General features: G+C 44.2%; 1 protein-coding gene across 4 annotated transcripts in view; it reads left to right on the forward strand.

Moving 5' to 3' along the window:
* The window catches only part of sox6 (SRY-box transcription factor 6), a 151,818-nt gene that overhangs the window by 50,814 nt on the left and 81,746 nt on the right, over nt 1-19,258 (forward strand). For all 4 annotated transcript variants that reach the window (XM_061670893.1, XM_061670895.1, XM_061670894.1 and 1 more), the window contains one exon: nt 2,269-2,479. In XM_061670893.1, coding sequence (XP_061526877.1) covers nt 2,269-2,479 — 211 coding nt within the window. The remainder of the gene's footprint in view (nt 1-2,268; nt 2,480-19,258) is intronic.

A 19,258-nucleotide genomic window follows, 5' to 3' on the forward strand; every position in this document is an offset into this window, starting at 1 on the left:
GTCTTTAATAATCCTTTCCCCTGCATTCATCGGACTGGGTAAGTTCCAGATACTTGTTAAGGGGGTCAAGCCACTGATGCACGTTATTTAGTGTGTTTAGACTTCCTTTATTTTGCTTACATTCACTTCAGTATTGAGCATGTTCACGCCATGAATGAAAAAGAAGGGCCCTAAAAATTGCGTTCATTTTATTTGACAAGTGAGAAGACTGATGCATATTTATAAAAGTCAGTCAAACCAAATAACTTTCCATTCTTTCGACATTCCAGTTTCCGGCTCTCAAGTGTACTTGACAGTATTACTGTGTTCCCCTTGGTGTTGCAGATCCGGTCTCAGTAGACACATTGTCCCTGGCTTGCACAAAGAAGCTGGTATTCTATCCATAGCTCCAGCCCCTCGGAGTAATGAAACCTCTGAGGTCTTGGTGTAAGCGGCTCTGCCAAATACTAAAGCATCATCTATTCGCAGAGTAAACAGAGGAACTTTTCCCTAAACATGAGCAATGACACAAATCCCAACTGCATCACGGCCAGAAGACTTGGCCTTTTCTGCTTCCCTCGAGCTTGCATTCTTGTTGCTCCAAAAGAAGCACGTCTCGTCCTCGGTAGCCGTGTGTTGTTACCCGGCTTGTTGCGTCAAAGCGAAATCTGCAGTCGCTCTCCAGATGCTGTACATTCAAAGTGCGTAGCTACTTTGATGTAAGCGGAGGTAAGGGCAGAAGCGAGCACTTGCGAGCTCGACGCACACAAGAGGCAGGTGGTTGTCTTTGACAGACGGCGGAACGGTAAAGACACCCAGAGGGCCTCTGAAGGAGCTCTGCAGTTGGTCGCGGAGATCCTCGACACCACAGAATTTCAGCATAACACATACAGCGTGCACACACGGACATAGAAAAAGGTTCAGTATGGAAATCTATAACATCAATAGAACATCATATTAAAGTGAAAAAATATCAAAGTTCTATAAAGGTCTGAACACTGAAAACAATAATAATAATGTTGCTCTATCAAAGGTTGAATGTTTCTTGCAAACAACTGAAAATGAATTGCTGGAAGCCGAGTGTGAGGAGAGGGAATTAAAACAAATATCAAACGAGGCACGATACAGAGGAGAAAATAAAAGGCATAAGGCGAGAGGAATGAGACTGCGCTGATTACCTGACTCCACTGCTGTGCCATGCGTCTGTGGAGGCTGTGCCCTGAACCCGTGCCAGCTGATTAACCCAGCACTCCTCCACGAGCCTCAAGCGCTCTCCACTGTCTCTGCCACGCTGCATAATCATCCAACACAAGGTTGGGAGGTGCACGGCGGGTCGGTCATTCGTGCCACCCTGGCGCTTGGTACCGCTGCAACTCTGCCCAGGGCTTAACATGCCGCACTGGGATGAGGAATTGACACTGTCTACTTGGGTTCGCTGGCTTTTATTCATCAGATCCAAAGTCCAGATCTTGTCTGCTGTTGATCGAACCTCACATTGTACGTCAGGTGCAGAAATATTTTCTCTCCTCACTATGAGGGCAAATGTTTAAATCACGCCTAACTGCTCCCCTGTTAAAGGCAGTGGCGCCTTGCTGCTTAGCGACCTTCTGCTCCACAAACCATAATTAACGCCACCTTCTGTCGGATGTAGCGCTCAGCCGTGTGCCGACTATAACCTCACATCTGCAGCGTATGGCTCCCGCTCTCTTCCTCTCTCCCGTTCAAGCGACATCCCATCCTTCCCGGCTTCCCCTTCGTGTGCGCTCGTGCACGGGGAGAACTCAGCCAGGCGGCTAGAGACGAGACCCCAAGTCAAATGCTAAACCATGCGCAGGTGGGACTGAAAAACAACAACAGCTTGAGACAGGACTCAGATTTACGACGTCTCCGGGCACTCAGCTGAGAATAGGTCTGCACGAGAAAATGAACAAATTACACAGCAGTCTCCTGAACACAAATGCACACTCACGAGCAATTTCACGAATTACAGTCGGGAAGTTTCTCTGCGGAGTCTCGGGCGCTGCAGTCAAAAAGTATTCTGAATATAGCCTATGCAAGCGTACCTCATCATTTCATCTCAATTTTCCACACCGCATCCTATTTAGCAATGCAGCTAGTTCTATTGAAGACACAATACAATACGCTACTGTATGAAATCACGACAGCGACCGTGTCATACAGTATGTCCAAATCGTTATGTCCAGCGCTGAAGTTGTGTCAGAAAGCTCCAAGGAAGAGCCCAGAACGCACTCATCTCTTGTCATTGTCCACTCTCTGTTTGTCATACAGGAATCTGACAGCAATAAAGTATGTTCCCTGTACTCCTTCCGCAACAATTCCACTTCCCCGCACAAGCCTGAGGAGGGGGCCCGGGAGCGAGGCGACCTGCTGAGCGCGTCGGCGTTCGGAACTCCGGAGCGCCGCAAAGGAAGCCTGGCAGACGTCGTGGACACACTCAAGCAGAAGAAGTTGGAGGAGATGACAAAGACAGAACAAGACGGTAGGGCTCCCCTCTCCCTCTTTGCACTGTCGGATGAAGAAAAACGCTTCCGAGGAGGCAGCTTCTCAAGTCTCTTTTCTGCGATATCTGACAACCCTCTTTAACTCGCCCCTGTGTCAACGGCATACGTCAGCTCTTTTTCAGGCTTTTCTACTTGTCAAATTTGCTTGAAACAAACCTGTTACGTGATATAGAGTGCCTCATCTCATTGGCAATACAAATCAACGAGAAACCACTTCGAGGACTATGTCCTATCTGAAAGACATCTCCCCATGTTCGTGTCTCCCTCCCATAGCCTGCAGTCTATAAAGAGTACGGTGGTGAAAGAAACAAATATTTGAACAGGCTGCAGAAACACATCCCCCTTCTTAATTAGGGCTGGGGTAATGTAACTACACCCAATCAAATGTTGAACCCTCTCGGGAACGCACGTGTCTCATTTAGTGTCTGGGGAGCTCTTAGCTTAAGCACTTCATCAGATGAATAAATTAGACCTCTGTTAGCCCCAAAATTATTTCCCACTTCATCTTTTAAGAGTACGTTTGGTGGTCCTTTTTTTAAATTATGACTTTCTTTTTTTTTTTAAACACCGGACCGGAGATATGGGCCTTACTGTTTTTAGGAGCGATTCATTTGCACATATTAATGTGAATGTCCATGGATGATGTCACATTTTGCTGAGAACTGAAAACGGAGCCATTCCCCCCCCCCCCCAATGTTCATACAGTACGTGTCGCATCAAGTTGATTTTCACTCTGAGCTTTCCGTGGCAATGCCAGGCGTTATGGTAATGAACCTCAGCTGGTGCAGTAAATTTAAATGGTCAAGTGCATCTTGTAATCCAGGGCCGTATGTTGACGCAGGGAGGAGAGGGTGTGTTGGAGTGCCATACAGCTGTTTTAATCTCCTGTTAATAATAGAGACTTGGTGTGTCTCATGCACTGTGTATCACTGCCACCAAAATAAAGTCCCCTGACAGAGGAAATTAGTGTCTGACAAGGAGAAACGGTAGAAGATAAGAGAGGCACAAAGTTCAGGATACTGTTCCCATGCTGCAGGAACTGAGAGACACTCGGTTTTGGAGAGCACTTGTGGAAGCTTCAGCGGTGATGATCAGTGATTACTGTAGAAAGGAGGAAGAAGCACTCTCGAGGCAAAAGAAAAGGGAAGCTCACCGAAAAGTAGCGAAATCAAATTGGTACTTCTTTGTTTATGGAAACAGATATTGCTGAAGATTGAAAAGGGCAGGATGGAGAGACCACAAGAAGGTTAGAGAAGCCATTTGTTGTCTTAATGACACCGCTAATGTGCTGCGAGCAACAGATGAGCTAAATATACCGCTTATCTAAGCATGACAACTGTTGTGTCCAATTCCGCCGCTTTGGTGTCTGCGCGATCGGGATCACCGAGGTCCTCGGAGACTGTTCACCATCTGCTACCATTCTTCTTGGGATTCCCTTGCCTGGTCAGAACACTTCATTGTCCTCGTGCAATTGCGATCGAGTGGCGACCTCAAGAATTGTGCATAAGAACATTCCCAATGTCTTCTCAGAGTGTCATTTGTGAGAGTAATTTAACGCGGCTGAGCCTCACAATGAATTTGAATCACTCACCTGGATACCTTTCAAACAATAACCACGATGCCGAGTATTGTACAAACTCCCTCCTATCGTTGGGACATTCCTCCATATCTATATTTTTACCCTTTTGCCCCCTGTATCCTTCTACCCTTCCTCTCCATTGTGTGTCCTTAAAGTGCTTTAAGTGCTTGTGACTGCGCTAATGAATGAAAATGTCCTCCAAGCAGCGGAGCGCCGCATTTAGCCGAATAGTCACCTTTGCTGTAAAAGCCCTATTAGGCACAGTTGCCAGCAGGGCTAACGATTGTGCCCCATGTTTACTGTACTTACTAGCTATTGTAAACGTATTATTTATGGCAAAGTGTTCAGACAGCACTCGTCAAGAGTTACAAAATGTCAGGATAAAGTGTCAGGGCTTGGGGCGAAGAAAAATAGCCACCGTTAGAAAAAGTCAAGGTGTACTCATGTAAGTCTGAATCAAAACTCTGCCAGTCAACACCAAAAATACTTTGTGTATGTGTGGGGAATTTTGATCGGGTAATTACGCTTTTAGGGATTTTGTCTCAGGCACAGGTGTCCCTAATCATTTGTACACTTGATGAGCTTTTCGTTGATCATCCTATTGTTGAGTAATGTTCAGAATCAGAATCAGAATCAGAATCAGAATCATCTTTGTTTGCCAAGTATGTCCAAAGCACACAAGGAATTTTTTTTAGTCCAGTATGCTGAACAACGCTTTGCCTCCAGGAATATACATTGTTTCAGTTGGTCGTTTCAAACGACCTAATTGCCGTAACTGGCCAATTTTCACTCTTTAAAATGTGTGACTCGATTTCCAAGAAACTATTGTAAAAAGGGACAGGATAGCATTTGGTTCAAGGTCAAGCAGCTTGTCAGCATGTGTGCTCATTAGACACTGCTGTTACTTGGCAGTGTGGACTTTTTCATCTTTGACCAAACAAACCAAACAAACAAACAAACGAAAACAATAAACCCAATAGCATTTTGGACCAATAGACTAGATTACTAACAGCGGGCCAAACAGTAAATGTGACTGCAAGCGTCTGAGACAATAAAACACTAAACCAGACATTAATTGGTACCAGTGTCGCGCGAGAAACTCGGAAAACGGAATGAGCTAAGTTACAAGTTAATTGAGGCTTCACCGCACTGAAGCTAGAAATGTAGCTAAGCTAAAATAAAATGAGCTAATTTTGTAAATTTACTACTGTGGTGCAAACGCACGCTTAATTCTCAAATCTGTGGCTAATCCCTTCTTACTAGCACTGCAATATCAACGTGTGCAGTGGCAGCTCAGTGTTCTATTAACATAACTGAACAGTGCATACAAGACAAATAATATATTACAGTTGCACATGTCTTGTTGGTTGTTTTTTTTTTGCCATCGAATATCACATTGTTTCTATAGACGAGGCAAAGTAACCCGGGCAAATAATATTTCTCATAATTCTATTAATAATATAACCTGAATTGATACTTTTTAGCGTCATCTGTATGGTCCTTTTTCCTACATCTTTCTGTTTCTGTTTAAGTTTCCTTCACACACGCACACGCATAATTGTATTCTATTGCTGCCAAAAAGATGTCGCGAGCGAGTCCTCTGGAGGCTTATGAGTTTTGCTGCCTGTGCTGCGTTGTGGTCATCTTTTGCTACACTTTCTCGAGTTGACAACAGGAGGTACAGTACGTGGCCTCAAAAGGAAGAGATCACGAAAGTCGCTCCGCTTGTTGAAAACGGCAACGTTCCAAGCACGCTACTGAGAAAGTGGTTAACGTAGTAACGCCGCAGCTGTCCGACCCTGCTGGTTACCTCCATGAAGTGCAGTATATCGTGTGTCTTACCTCTCTGCCTTTATCCCGCACTCTGCTATTTGTACCTGTAATCCCCCTGGTGCGGTTGTATATTATCACTGTATAATGACTGCGCGCTAGGCTGAGCGAGCATCATTGTGTGGTCATTACGCTCTATTACGACAGGCGTGTAATGAGATTCGGGGCTGCGGGAAAGCTTCGGAAGAGAAGCGTTTGGGCGCTGATGAGCGCTGATCAACCCTCGACTCTGTTGTAACACTTTCTCCATCGGCGCCGCGACCCCTGCTGAGTCCGCACGCAGCCTCCGAGGAAATTGACTGCAGGTGCAACGTAACAGCAGCTAATTTAATTCATTTGGAATGTCAATAGAAAAGAAGGCTTATATGAAAACTATACGGGCTATTCCACCAAATGCAGCCGATGCTCGATATGACAAAATGTCGCTTCCCTTCCCCCAGACAGACTGATGCACTTTCTCCCCTCCTCTCCTGGTTCCATCCCTTCTCCCCTCTCATCTCATCCCAGCTGCCGTGTCATCTGCTTCTGCTTTATCCCACCTAATTAATAGGAATCTTTGTTATAATGATCTGAGCAGGAGCCTCTGACTGCATGCATATGCAATGAGGGTTGGAGACTCCAGTTGCCTTGGTTGCAGATTTCGGGGCCTTCTTCAGCCACGTAGCCGTTTGTGTTTCCTCCGGGCGCAGCATCCCGCTGCTTCGGCCGGGACCTTCCTGGCAGGACTTGTGCGCGCACTGGCCAAATACCAGTCAAGCATTTTCCCATCCCCTTTAATAATACGCTGCTCATTTTTTTTCATCGGGATCTTTCGGCCGCGGATTTTGATGCAAGTAATCTGTTTGATAAAATACTTGCTACAGGTTTCTGTCGGCTGCGGCGGGGGCGGCCCTCCGGCGCGCGTGTGTTCCGTCTCGGCCTGCGGCACGGTGCGCCTGCCCGGCCGAGCGGCGCTCTGGTCTGTCACTTTTGTTTGAATAGGTAATGCAGATCTGTTCAGGCTGAAGAGACATGAGCTGGAATCGCTTGTTAGGACATATGATCAAAAGCTGCTCTCCGCTCTCTGCCAATCAACCCTCTTGTCACCCTGTGAAGCAGACGTTAAATAGATTTTTCGGCTGTACGGCGCAGGCGGTCTGCCAGTCTGACATTTGAACTGAAAAGAAATATATATAAAAATCCCAGTACCCGGCCCCTCAGTTTCCCCTCATCCCATCTTGTCATCTTTCTTCCAAAGTTTTGCTCTTCTACAGTGGTGCCTTGGGGTACAAGTTGAATTTCTTCTATGACCACATTCGCATCTCAAATCATCTCTCCCCATTGAAATGAATGGAAATGCCACTCGTCCGTTCCAGCAGAAAAAAACATTTTTATGAAGGAAAAATAGCACTCTATAATATTTGATTTCATAAAAACATAGCGTAATAACGCAATTAATCCGAATAAATCAAGAATTAAACAGTTTGTGCATCATGATTTTATGCTGCAATTCATTTCATTGTGCTGCCCCTCTGGTGTGCCCGCCTTGGCCACCGGGAGGCAATATAATAAAGTCATGCAGACACAAATGAAGAATAGACTTCTTCTTCGACTACTACTGTAACCGACTGTAATATTAGTGACTTTATATAACGATAACGAATACATGCCTGTATGTATTGTTATATTATCTGTGTACATATGTTGCGCCAGGCTGTGTGTTCCAATGTCGATTGCTTCTAAAACCACGACTATCGATGCTAACCATTAGCATTAGCATCGGCGATGGCATTTTCCATCATATGTTACCATTAAGCTGGTGGGCCGTTCTTAAGGCAACGTTGTTTGGTTGTTGTGAATACACAAAGTGTAATTGGGAGTGGCAATGAACAGCGTGAAGCCTCTTTTTTGATGAAGCGTTTGCTATTTGCCCAACCGCTCCTAATTGTGAAGGGAGTTGTATTGAGTTCAGCATCGTTACCACAGCGCTCGTATCTCAAGTTTTTGCTTGCAAGTCAGAGCAAAAGAATGAACGACGGCTTTTCGTCGGGTCACTTCTATCTCACCAGTGTAGCTATTTTTTGGTCCGTGTCTTTATGTCAACATCACTTAATGCAACCTTTGTCTGATTTTTTTTATTTTTTTATTTTTTTTTTGTCTGCCTCCCAGCCTCGCTCTCTGGTGACAAAGTTGCGCCTGTGCCAGGCAGAGATCAGAGCCCGGGGCTAAGCGGAGTGTGTACGGGCTAAACAGAGTGCCCGGTCCCCTCCTGAATTATGTATTTACTATCTGTTCCGCAGCAGATCCCTCACACAACACACGCAGACGCAGTCCCCGCAGGTTTCAGATATACAGTAGATTTGGTTTCCCCTTTCTGCCGCTGTCTTCATCATCCACATGACAAAACAAGCAGCTGCTTCTTCAATGTGCCATTCTTTGCATTCAAGATCACCTTCCCCAGTTCTCATATTCCGATTAGTCAACAGTAGCAACTGCTGGGGAGCATTCCAGGGGCCATCTTCCTGGCTTTCAGCTGTTCTGCGTATCCCCCCTTGCGCCCGCGCGGCACAAAACTCCCATTGTGATCCTGGCCGTTCTGGCTGCATAGGAACCCCTTGATCGGAGGAAACGGGTGTTTCTTCGAGACAAATCACAGCCAGAGTTACACAGAGGCTCGTTTGTCCTCACGCACGCACGTACGGGTCCTAGCTATAGCTCGTCAACTGCATATCAAGTCTGGTTAATTATATCGCTGCTCGCGAGCGGGGCCTTGTGTTTTGTTTGGCGAAGAAAAATCGCGCAGCAGTATCGGTTTGACTGTTTCATTTGACACGGCAGCATTTGGAGAGGTGCAGTGATGGTGAAATGCTGACACATAAGAAGGCAGAGGCCATTAATGCTGCTATATTTGTCAGTAGGCTGCGAAGCCTCCCTCTCCATTGAATAAATAATAGCCGGCTCGAGCCAATGAAATGGCGCACGACCGGGATGGGAAACAATCAAACTTGAAATGGTTCTGAGGGAAGAGGAGGAAAATGAGGGAGAACAGTGGTTATGTGTCGACAGTAAGTTGTGCCAGCTCAGTGTCGCCGCCCTAGCCGTGGCATTCGGCTCTCCGACATTGTGCGCATACGCACAGCGCCACAAAAGAGCCGGTGTCATCTGACCGGGGGATCAAAATAGTTGACATGTAACCCAGACCCTGGGCACACACGGCCCCTGTGACTCGCTAATGATTTCAGAGCACATCGCGGGCTTGTTCTGTAAGTCGCAGGTACGTCAGTCATGCGGCGCGCAGATCCGCCTTGACACCAGCAAACATGACAACGAGTGTACTTGCGGCCTATTAACATATTTGCATTGTTTTCCTCCTCTGCGCAATCATGCGTGTCAAACGCGGCGAACAAAGAGACTCTTTAATCTGTGGGGATGAAACAAGTGTTTCCTCCCACTTTTTCTTTCTCCCTCTCCTTGTTCGCTAACATTGCATGTGCCAAGAAATGGGATGAGCGTGTCAGACCAAATGAAAAGAAATGTGTTTTATTGCACCGCAAAGCCTGAGTGGCAATGACTATAATTATCTGACAAATGTCATCTCCCTTCGGACGTACACTATCATTTTTGTCTGCTACGGTCCACTGCTTAATAGGCTTTAATGTCACATTATCAATTGCATATCATCAAGTTGCAATGATGAGTAGTAGACTTTAAAAAGTGGAGGTGATTTTACTAGGACAAAAGATTCACACGTCATAATATTGGAAAATGAAAAAGTATTCACCCTTAATTGTCCAATGAAAAGTATGGGGAATTAGTTTCTTTTTTTTTTTTTTTTATCTGAAAGAAATTGTTTTTGTAGCCTTTTGCTTGTTGTAACGCTCTCAAAATAAACTTACATTTATCTCCTTTTTTTCATCCCTAAATCTGATAACCCCCATTTTTTTAAACTACTCTAAATGAGTATTGGTCCATCACAATCTTTAAAAATTATTATTATTTTTTTTTTTTATATACTAAAACTCCTTATTTGAATAACAAGACTGAAAGTAACGAGAGTGAGTTTTTAAGGATAGAATAAGCACATACATTAAATACAGCCACGTGGCATGTTGGTACGTATGCAACAAATGGTATGTTAAAAACAAATACAATGAAATTAAACAAATAATGTAGGAAACAGGACTGAGCCGAGATTTCACTCATAATTCAAATACTATCGAATATACAGAAAAATAAATGCGTGAACTTGCTTTTGTTCTTCCCGTGGCCTGCGGAAGATCCGAATGACGCAGGTTCCTGTGGACCGTGCGACTTATGCGTTAGGGTGACAGGGAACGACTTACGTGGGAATTTAAACAAAATATCTTTTTTTTAAAGAAAGTACATTTTGGGTTTAGCTGGGATAAGGAGTAACAAAAATCTGTAAAAATAAATCAATAAATATATAGATATATAACATTTCGTAAGGGATCTAAAAAATTATATTTCACGGCAAAGTCCAATTTTAGGAAGTGGGGAAAGACACCAATGTTTCCAGTGTTTAAAGTAGTTGGAATGAATCTCATAAATTGTATACATATTGCAGGGCACTCGAGTTAACAAAACAACGTCTTTTACAGTTAATTTGCTCATTTATTGATAGTTTATTTCCTGAACTTGAATGGCCCTTTTGGTGAAAATAGAAAAAATTGCATTCAATTTGGAGCGCCATGCTTCTCTGCGGCCATTGCGAAGGAATTGCGAGCTCGGCCCGCCCCGAGACACAAAGCGGTCTGTCCGTCTTCGTCGGTCGGCGAGGCTCGGTCTCCTGCAGAGAGGAAACGGGCCAATTGAAGAGGAAAATACAGCTTCCGTTATGGATGAAGCCACTTCAACAACAGCACATTGAGATGCTACTTTGATAAGATCTCATTTAAATGGCAGGAAAGTAAATAGAATATACTGCATGCAGCTTTACAGAAGGATTTCATGCTCGCACAATGTGTTCAAAATGTTGCTTGTGGTATGATAATACACAGATTTTGGTGCATGTGCCTCTTTTTCAACATTAATTATATATATACATATATAAATTGACCTTTGGTCTTGCGCTACAGTAAACAGAATCTGTGTATGCTGAACTCTGGCATCTCTGTAAACAAACTAAGCTCGAAATGTAATAATTAACCTTAAAGCACCTTTTAAAAGTGAAAATGAACCCTGGCAGAAATTAAGTACGCTCTCACCTTGACTTTAGTTAGTTTTCTAAAGTGAAATTATCATGTACAGTGAAATGCGAGAATGCGCCCACGCGCACGGACGTTTTTCAAGTATGTACAGCTTTGATACAAAGCACTACAAGTGGCCGTCACTGGCTCCACGTTGTAATGGGATTGGTTAGTTTCTTTAATACCTGATGTTAGGGTTCAGTCTCGCAAGCGTCGTCCAGTGTTTATGATGAAATAAAGTTTTGGTGTCTATACCAGACACTTGGCTTGACTGCAAATTCTAATGCATTCACGTGGATCCTATTAGTCTCTTTTTGTCCTTGTAGAGTCAGGCAGCCATTAATTTACTAAATCACACTGAACGGCCGTAATCACAGCGCGTCACGTTTTCCCTCGCACATCTATTAACATAGATGAATAAATGGGAATGTTTTTCCAACATTGATTAGTTGGCGAGCGTACATTTGACAGTTAAATTGCAGGGCACCCCAGCACACCCACACCCTCCCCCCCAAAAAAAGAACTCCCCGATGCGAGTCACCCGGTAATTAAATTTTTGTACCAAATGATATGAATTTATCACAGTGCGTGGACCCAAATGATTACTGACATCAAATAGAAATTATACATTCAAATCAAGTCCAGATAGGGACGATGATCGGCACAGTATGTCATGCTGAACACGATCGCACTTCATCAGGTTTGAAAAATCCAATGAATCCATATTTGCTTTGATTATGCTTTATTTGATGCACTTGTATTATTGGTCACGTGATGGAAAACAATTCTTTTATTTTGCGTCCTCGACGAGTGTGTTGACCGCTCGCGTTTGCCGCACACGGAAAAGACAAGTTGATTTGGCTCCGGCAGCATTTAATGGGCCCAGTTCTTAAAAGTGACCTTGTGGCGCGGAGAGCGGAGCGGCACGGCACGGCACGGCACGGCGCGGCACGGCAGCTCCTTCCAGCTGCACACATGGCATCCATCGGGGGCACAGTCCCAACACCTCAGGCTCGGACATATGTTGAGTTTTATTTCATTCTTCTGACATTAATCCTATTCACCAGCTGTTCTGCCAGCTGCCACTCTCGGCTTAAGGGGAGATTGCAGTTTTGGGGGCTCTGAGTACTGGTTTATCTTGGCTCCTCGCAGCCTCTTCGCAAAGTTTTGATTGCATCTTTTTTTCTTGCCCTCTTGCAACTTTCGTCTTCCTTGAGTTGAAAACTTCCCTTCGAGATTTTTTTGGAGAGGATTTGTTTACGTGTGTCAAGAAGGTTTACTGCCGGTGTACCTTAGAGTCAGTGCTCACGTCTTGCCTGGTTATGACTCGTTTCTCACTTTCTACATTACCTAAAGACTCTGTAGTTTGAATTTGAAGATTTGTTTGTGGATGCAGTACATGGTTGAAGCGGAAAATACCTGCAAAGTGGAGATGTAGCGTTGAACTGTTTTTCACCATTTCAGTCTTCCTGATTTTGGGGGACTTTGCTAAAACGCCGCAGTGTGATGTAATTCAGCTCAGGCGTTAGTCCCCGCTCCACCACTATATAAAAACATAAGCGCCTCCGTCCATGTCAGCGGGGTGGACGTTCATGTCAACGATCCAGCGAAACTGCGATATGCAGTTAGCTCGCCGCATGAGAGCGCCACGTTGTCAGTCGTCCGTGTGCGTACATCGCGGCGAGAAAGTGAGATTTTTTTTCTTTCACAGCCAGTGTGCGGACAGGGGCTTCGCGCTGGCGTGGCCACATTAGAGCGCCTCGTTGTCACAGCGCGGAAGAGCCACACGATGACCCGGTGGGATATATTCCGGGATCTATTTTCGGGGCTCAAACATGGAGGTATGTGCAGGCATAAGAAAGATGCTTCACGAAGTATAATCCATTTTTACACGTCTTATAAGCGGTGTTTGATTGACAGTTGACAGATGAGCAGGGCATACTTTCGGAGCATTCAGGGGAGACACCGCAGTGTTGGAGAGTTTGACTTTTTTCATGATTTTGAAGCCTTGAAATTTGGTCCAGTTGTTAACAACCCTCTTCTCCGTGGTGTCAAATTTAGAATTCATTTATGACACTTCACAGGGACTTTAAGAAAACAATGAGTCAATGTGACAATGCTCGGCGCTGCTGAGCACGGGCCCATCCGTCTCTCTCCGTCAAACAGCATTTCTGGCCACGGCCTCAGCCTGTACAGTTACGATTATTGACATATTGGGTCCGACATAAGTCACATTTATGCGCATTGTCTGGAAGCACACTCAAGTGTTCTCAATGTCATTTCTGCTGAGGCACGAGCGGGCGGGCCGCACTGAATTGATCATTGCTCACTGCTCACTTTAATAATTCAAGCCTGATTGCCAGCGAGTGCCGCAGTAAAATGGATTGGGAGAAGTCACATGCTGCCGGGCTCAGGAGGTGAAGCCTCCCGGGGATGCTTCATTCATATATGCTTGATAGACACACCGCGTCTGTGTGTACGGCCTTCTCCAAATGCCCAGGTCACCGCTACGGGATTAACACCTTGCTCACTGGAAGGCACGGGGAAAAAGGGGAGGTAACATTGGACGTTGTATGTACCGGGGAAAAAACGGGGGGGACCAAAAAAAAACGCTTTTAGGGATTTAAGAGGAATTGATGGAAATGTATTCATCCGGCCTTGACAGTGGTCTGTACTCGACTGTGTACCATAGTTTTGATCGCCGGGGTGTGCAAACACAGGTCGTTTTCAGGGGCCCTCAAACGTCTCATAAAAACGGATTCATCAAATGTTCTTTGATTGAAAGCAATTATTATTGTTTTAGTCTTAATTCACACGCCTTAAACACATCAGAGTGCTTAATCTCCCCGCCCTTCTCATGCAATGGGCTATTCCATCTTCTTACTGTGCGTGCGCAGAGCAGACTTCAGGAAGAGGGTAGCAATTAGCAAAACAAACTTGCTGGCGCGTTGTGAGGAAAATGAAGCCGAGTTCTCTCAGTGGCACGGAGGAGAGGAGAAGGTGAGCGGAAAACTGTTTTTATTCAAACTAGCGAAGGTTTCAACCTTTTTCACGGTGACACCAAATGTGCATAACCGACAACGGCAAGAGCCACGCGCTCCTGCCAATAGTAGCAGCGCTGCTGTCGGTGTCGAGATGAAGTGGAGACTGATAGGGGTGATGCTTTTCATCATGAAGAATAAAACAGTTGAAATGAAACATTATATTCAATGTCCATTAATGCATCTTATCAGTAGAAGCCTTGAGATGATTTACTTGTCAGATGACATGCTCGAGGGTTTTAAAGAATTTATCTAGTGGAGAAACATTCATATTTCAAATCTTTGCAGCACACTGATGTGGAGGGCCCCGTGACTGGCTTTTGCCTTGAGCTCTCCCATGTCGCTATACGCTTTCAGTGTGCGAACATGAACACTGAAGCAAATACATCACCGAGGAAAGAGCTATAATTTACAATTTAGAAAATAAAATGGGGGGAAAAAACCCCCCACAGCGCCACAGATCACGTAAAGCCGGGAAGAAAGCGGTAAGCATCGAAGCATATAAGAACCTGAGATGAGCCGCATCCCGTTAGGTGAGGCCGCCTATTCTTAGCAAGCGTTTGCGTGAGCCAACGGGAGATTCGCACGGTGATGTTCACCAAGTGGAATAATGATTAGGGCTCAGTTAAGGTGCAGGTGTTCCACAATAGTCTGCCGTGTCTCAAGGAGGTGGACTTTTTTACTTGTGCATGCCAGAACAAGTAATTACATCTTTGGAAGCTAAAATGATTTAACTGCAGCAAAAAGTCTTCTTGAAACGGTCGATGTTATTACAACTGCTGAAAACGAGGAAAGGTAATTGCCTGAAAATGAGCGACAACGCACTGTTGTGCTCAGAATGTTTTTTTTTTTTCTCTCTCTCCCCTTTCCCCTCTTTAGCATCCGCATTGTGCGGCATCACCCGCGTGTGTAACCTATTGCGTTCCGATTGCTCCCTTGCAATTAGTGCCCTTTTTGTCTTCGCTTCAATAACGCCATGATTATGGAGAGTTCAGGAGTATTTGCGGCACTAACAGCTGTTGTCTCGGGGACTACCGGCTGAATGACAAAAACATGTTTTCTCTGTGCATTTCACTTTCCTGGCTGCTACTCGTGATTATTATGTTTTATTTGCTGTGATGGCGGAGGTCTTGTTTTTAGCGTGTCTGTGATTAAGATATTCACAGGACTCCTCAGAACATCTCAGTTATTTTCTTTCTCTCTCTTTTTTTTTTCTTTTCTAATCAATCTCGACTTTTGATTTGTTTCCCATCCAGTGGAGAGTGGATGGCAAATTACTGTAAATGTCAGCCTATCATTGTCTGACTGCCATTCACAGAAATGAGAGCCTGGATTCAATCTGTCTGTAGTGCGGAATGCACACACACACACACACACACACACACACACGGAAGAGAAGAGCTTTCAAAGACACCAACGGCCATCTTATTTTACATGGACACATTATAGAAGTCACAGAATTACCCATTCACTGAAAATGTCAATAAAATACATGGACTGTATATTTTAAAGAGGATTCATAAAATGGTATTGATAGATAGATACTCCTTAATACACTACTTCCTCCTGAAGACCCCCATTAATCCTTTCTCGTATTTGAACAGCTGATTTACTGTGAACATGTGCAAGACATAATGTGTGCCATTCATCCAGCTCTTTCTCCTAAATCCTTCGCTCTCTTCACATCCTGACTGAATAAGCTTTTCGTAGTGTTTTATGTTTGAAAAGATATATGAAGAAATATGCATTCTGATATTCAGCAGCAAACTTAATTGATCGGTGCTCGTGGGGAGCCGAGGAACAGAAATAGGTCATCAACAATCGTGTCTCCCTGTTGGAAGAAATGCTATTGCAACCGACAGTGGGTATAAAACGTCTACACACCCCTGTTCAAATGCCGGGTTTTTGTGAAATAATAAAAAAGTGATACACACATATACTGTATCATTTCAAAACTTATTTCACATTAATGTGACCTACATAACTCAACTAAAAATCAAGAGCATTTTTGTGATGGGAAAAAAAAATGGGAGTCAGCACACACCTGCCACCATTGACTTCAGTTCAGATGTTCTGGTCGGCTATTCTTGACATTGGTTTCATTTGCGATGTAATAGAAGCCTGATGTTCTTGTGCTTGAAACTGACTGCCATTTGAAACTGTGCATAATTCCCTCCACCTTTTCTCAGGCTCCCAAACACCAAATGTTATGTCGTGTTATGGGCCGAGGTTGAACACACCTACAGTGAAGCAATGTGGTGGAAGCATCATGCTTTGGCACTGTTTTTCTTCAGCTGGAGCTGGGGCCTTAGACGAGGGAGAAGCAACTATGAACGGAAGAAAATAGCAGTCAACCTTCAGGCTTCTGCTAGAAAGAAAATGCCAGGAAAAGCCTACTAGACCTGCTGAAATTGGAAAAGGTTCATCGGAGGCCCTTTAAATGGTGGCAGCTGTGTGCTGACCCGAATATAACAGGAGTCTGAATTGGATTGGTTAACTCTGAACACAGCCACGTAGTTAGTTATAAGAGGGTGTGCACACTTGTGCAACCACATTCAGTTGTTATTATTATTTTTACGTTACCTCTCGAAGTTACATGAATGGTGAAAAAAAGAGATGATTTATCTTGGTCTCATTTTTTTATGTCCATCACAGAAACCTGGCATTTAACCCGGAGTGTGTAGACTTTTTATATTCACTGCATGTAGTCACTGTCACTTGATCAATTATTGGGTGTGAAATTGGGAGCATTACAATGCAATACAAAGTACATTTGTTCAAGTTCAAAAGCTAATCAGACTTTTATTGTTTGCTGCTGAAAAGCAAGAAGACACTTTTGGAAGTTTTTGGACACTGACAAGAGATGACAAAATGTTAGTCCAACAGACTTTAAATCCACACCTTTTTGTGAGCTCGCAAAAGTCAGCATATGCTGAGCGGGAGAGCCCAGAGAAGAAAGAAAGCTGAGAATGTTTTTTCATTTTTTGAAATACAATTCTCTGCCGTTTCTCTCCTTCACAAAGAGAGCCACCGATTTCAGACTTTTAACTTCTTCTGCTTGCGGTCAGTCTGTGGTAACAAATTAGGTGCCGTGGCTATTTGTGGGAATTTCCATCTCCCTCCCCCCCCCCAAATTTGGCACGGCAGAATGCATACGTACTTCGGCTTTTCTTTCGTTTAGCTGAAGCTGGCCACCCTCCGTAGTCGATGGGAAGAGACCCCGCTTAGCATGGAACACGAGGCTGCAAATCCTTCGGAACATCCCCCACGGACCGTTATCCTTGACTTGTGGCTAATTTCTTCCGAGATAGTCCTCTCCTCGCTGCCAGTGGCTTTTTAGCTCAGCAAAGACTCAAACGCGAGTATCGTCTTTCTCCCAGGAGAACGGCGCACACGGAGGGGCTCGGAATGTGGCGGCAGACAGACGAAACACTTTCATCGCTGACAACACTCTGTAATCAAACACCCGTTGGCGACGTGTTCTAACAAAGCATTTTGTCAGGCTGACAAAACATGGCGTTGTGTTGCGTCAACAAAACGGAGCGAGTCTACCCTTTTACAGATTGTTCTGAAACATTGATATGTTTTTCTTTGCTTTCATATAGACTGGCCTTTCGAAAGAAATCTGAGAATTGCCATAAAACTTCATATTCATTGTATTAAGTAGATGTTAGAAATGCATATCGGTCAACTTTCAGCAGAAAATGCACACGCAAAGGGCCAAATATGCGAGCTTGCCGACAGGGTGGACATTTTTGGCGAATGTTCGCATTTATTGAGGACATGGTGGACCTTCGCTTAGCAACATAATTCAGTTAGCAACCTGACTGTAATGAAAAAAAGAAAAAGGAAATGTACCAGCATTACCAGATAACTGGCAACCCTTTATTACTCAGTGACTGTTTTTTTGTCAATGTCTTTATGACGACCGGAGACAAATTCCTCGTGTGTTTTTTCGACATACTTGGCAAATAAAGAGGATTCTGATTCTGATTCTGATTCTGATGTTTAACAAATATATTTCAAATTTCTGAATGGTTCTTATTTCAATTGATATTTCAATATAACAGAATGAACGTTTCAGCTTGACACCGTCCAGCTACACATAAATATAAATCGAAATATCTATTCTGCCACTAACTACTATGCTGGTGGTGACGTCAGCGGGTTCCTTAAAGGGGCAGTTACCCCATAATGATAGGGTGGACAGTGATTTCAGGGACACGTGCAAAATATTCCTTAAGATAATGAACACAAAATGATGGTTTTATCGATCGTTTTCACATTGTTTTATTGAATAACTTATTGTGGCTATCCAACGAGGGAAAAAAAAGGTATAAAATGAAGAAAACACATATTAAGGGACTCGTCATTTTGCTGGTACGTGTGCAAATCTTTGGCCACTTCTAATAAGACCTCAGAGTTTGATTATTCTGCTATATTTTCATGATGACTGAGTGAGTCTGATCCAAATAATTGAGCAAAACAGTGCGAGCAAGCAATCAAATTGAAAACGAAACAAAAACAACTCCGGAACTTTACTGGGAAAAGACCAATTCGCTGAAGAGAGGCAGCTTTAGAGCGATAAAACCATTTCTGACAGTGCTCCCTGCCCGGGACTTTCCTTATTGACGCGCATACAATTCGGAAATATTCTTTTGTCTATCTACGGGTACACGTGTTACTTTGTTATTAATACAGGAAAGGGGGAACTGTAGTTTCTATCTTCTTTTCGGTGTTAAGTTTTCACCCACATCACTGAGATCACATAATGTGTCTACGGGAAGATGATAGTTTGTGATGGAAGATAAACACTGAGTTTGGCGGATGACTCTTCACTTTCAGAGTGCCACTTGGAAACTGAAAAAGTCTCAGGGAAAGGGAAAAAAAAAAAAGGTTAAGGGCATTTTTCCAGCAACACAGCACCAGCCCCAGAGGGGACAATGCGACCCAGACAGGCTTAGCAGTCCAAAAAGCATTCCCCTCTCAATGGGAGCACGTCTTGGACACACACTCCTGTAGTTTTGTCTTGTATGTTGCTATCTGCGCTCGCTGCAGAGCGGAGGAGGTCCGTGCCAGGCGTGGGTCCGCAGGGAGCGCTGGAATCGCAGGGGCTGGAGG

The sequence above is a fragment of the Phycodurus eques genome, chromosome 2, assembly GCF_024500275.1.
Source record: "Phycodurus eques isolate BA_2022a chromosome 2, UOR_Pequ_1.1, whole genome shotgun sequence".
Lineage (NCBI taxonomy): Eukaryota > Metazoa > Chordata > Actinopteri > Syngnathiformes > Syngnathidae > Phycodurus > Phycodurus eques.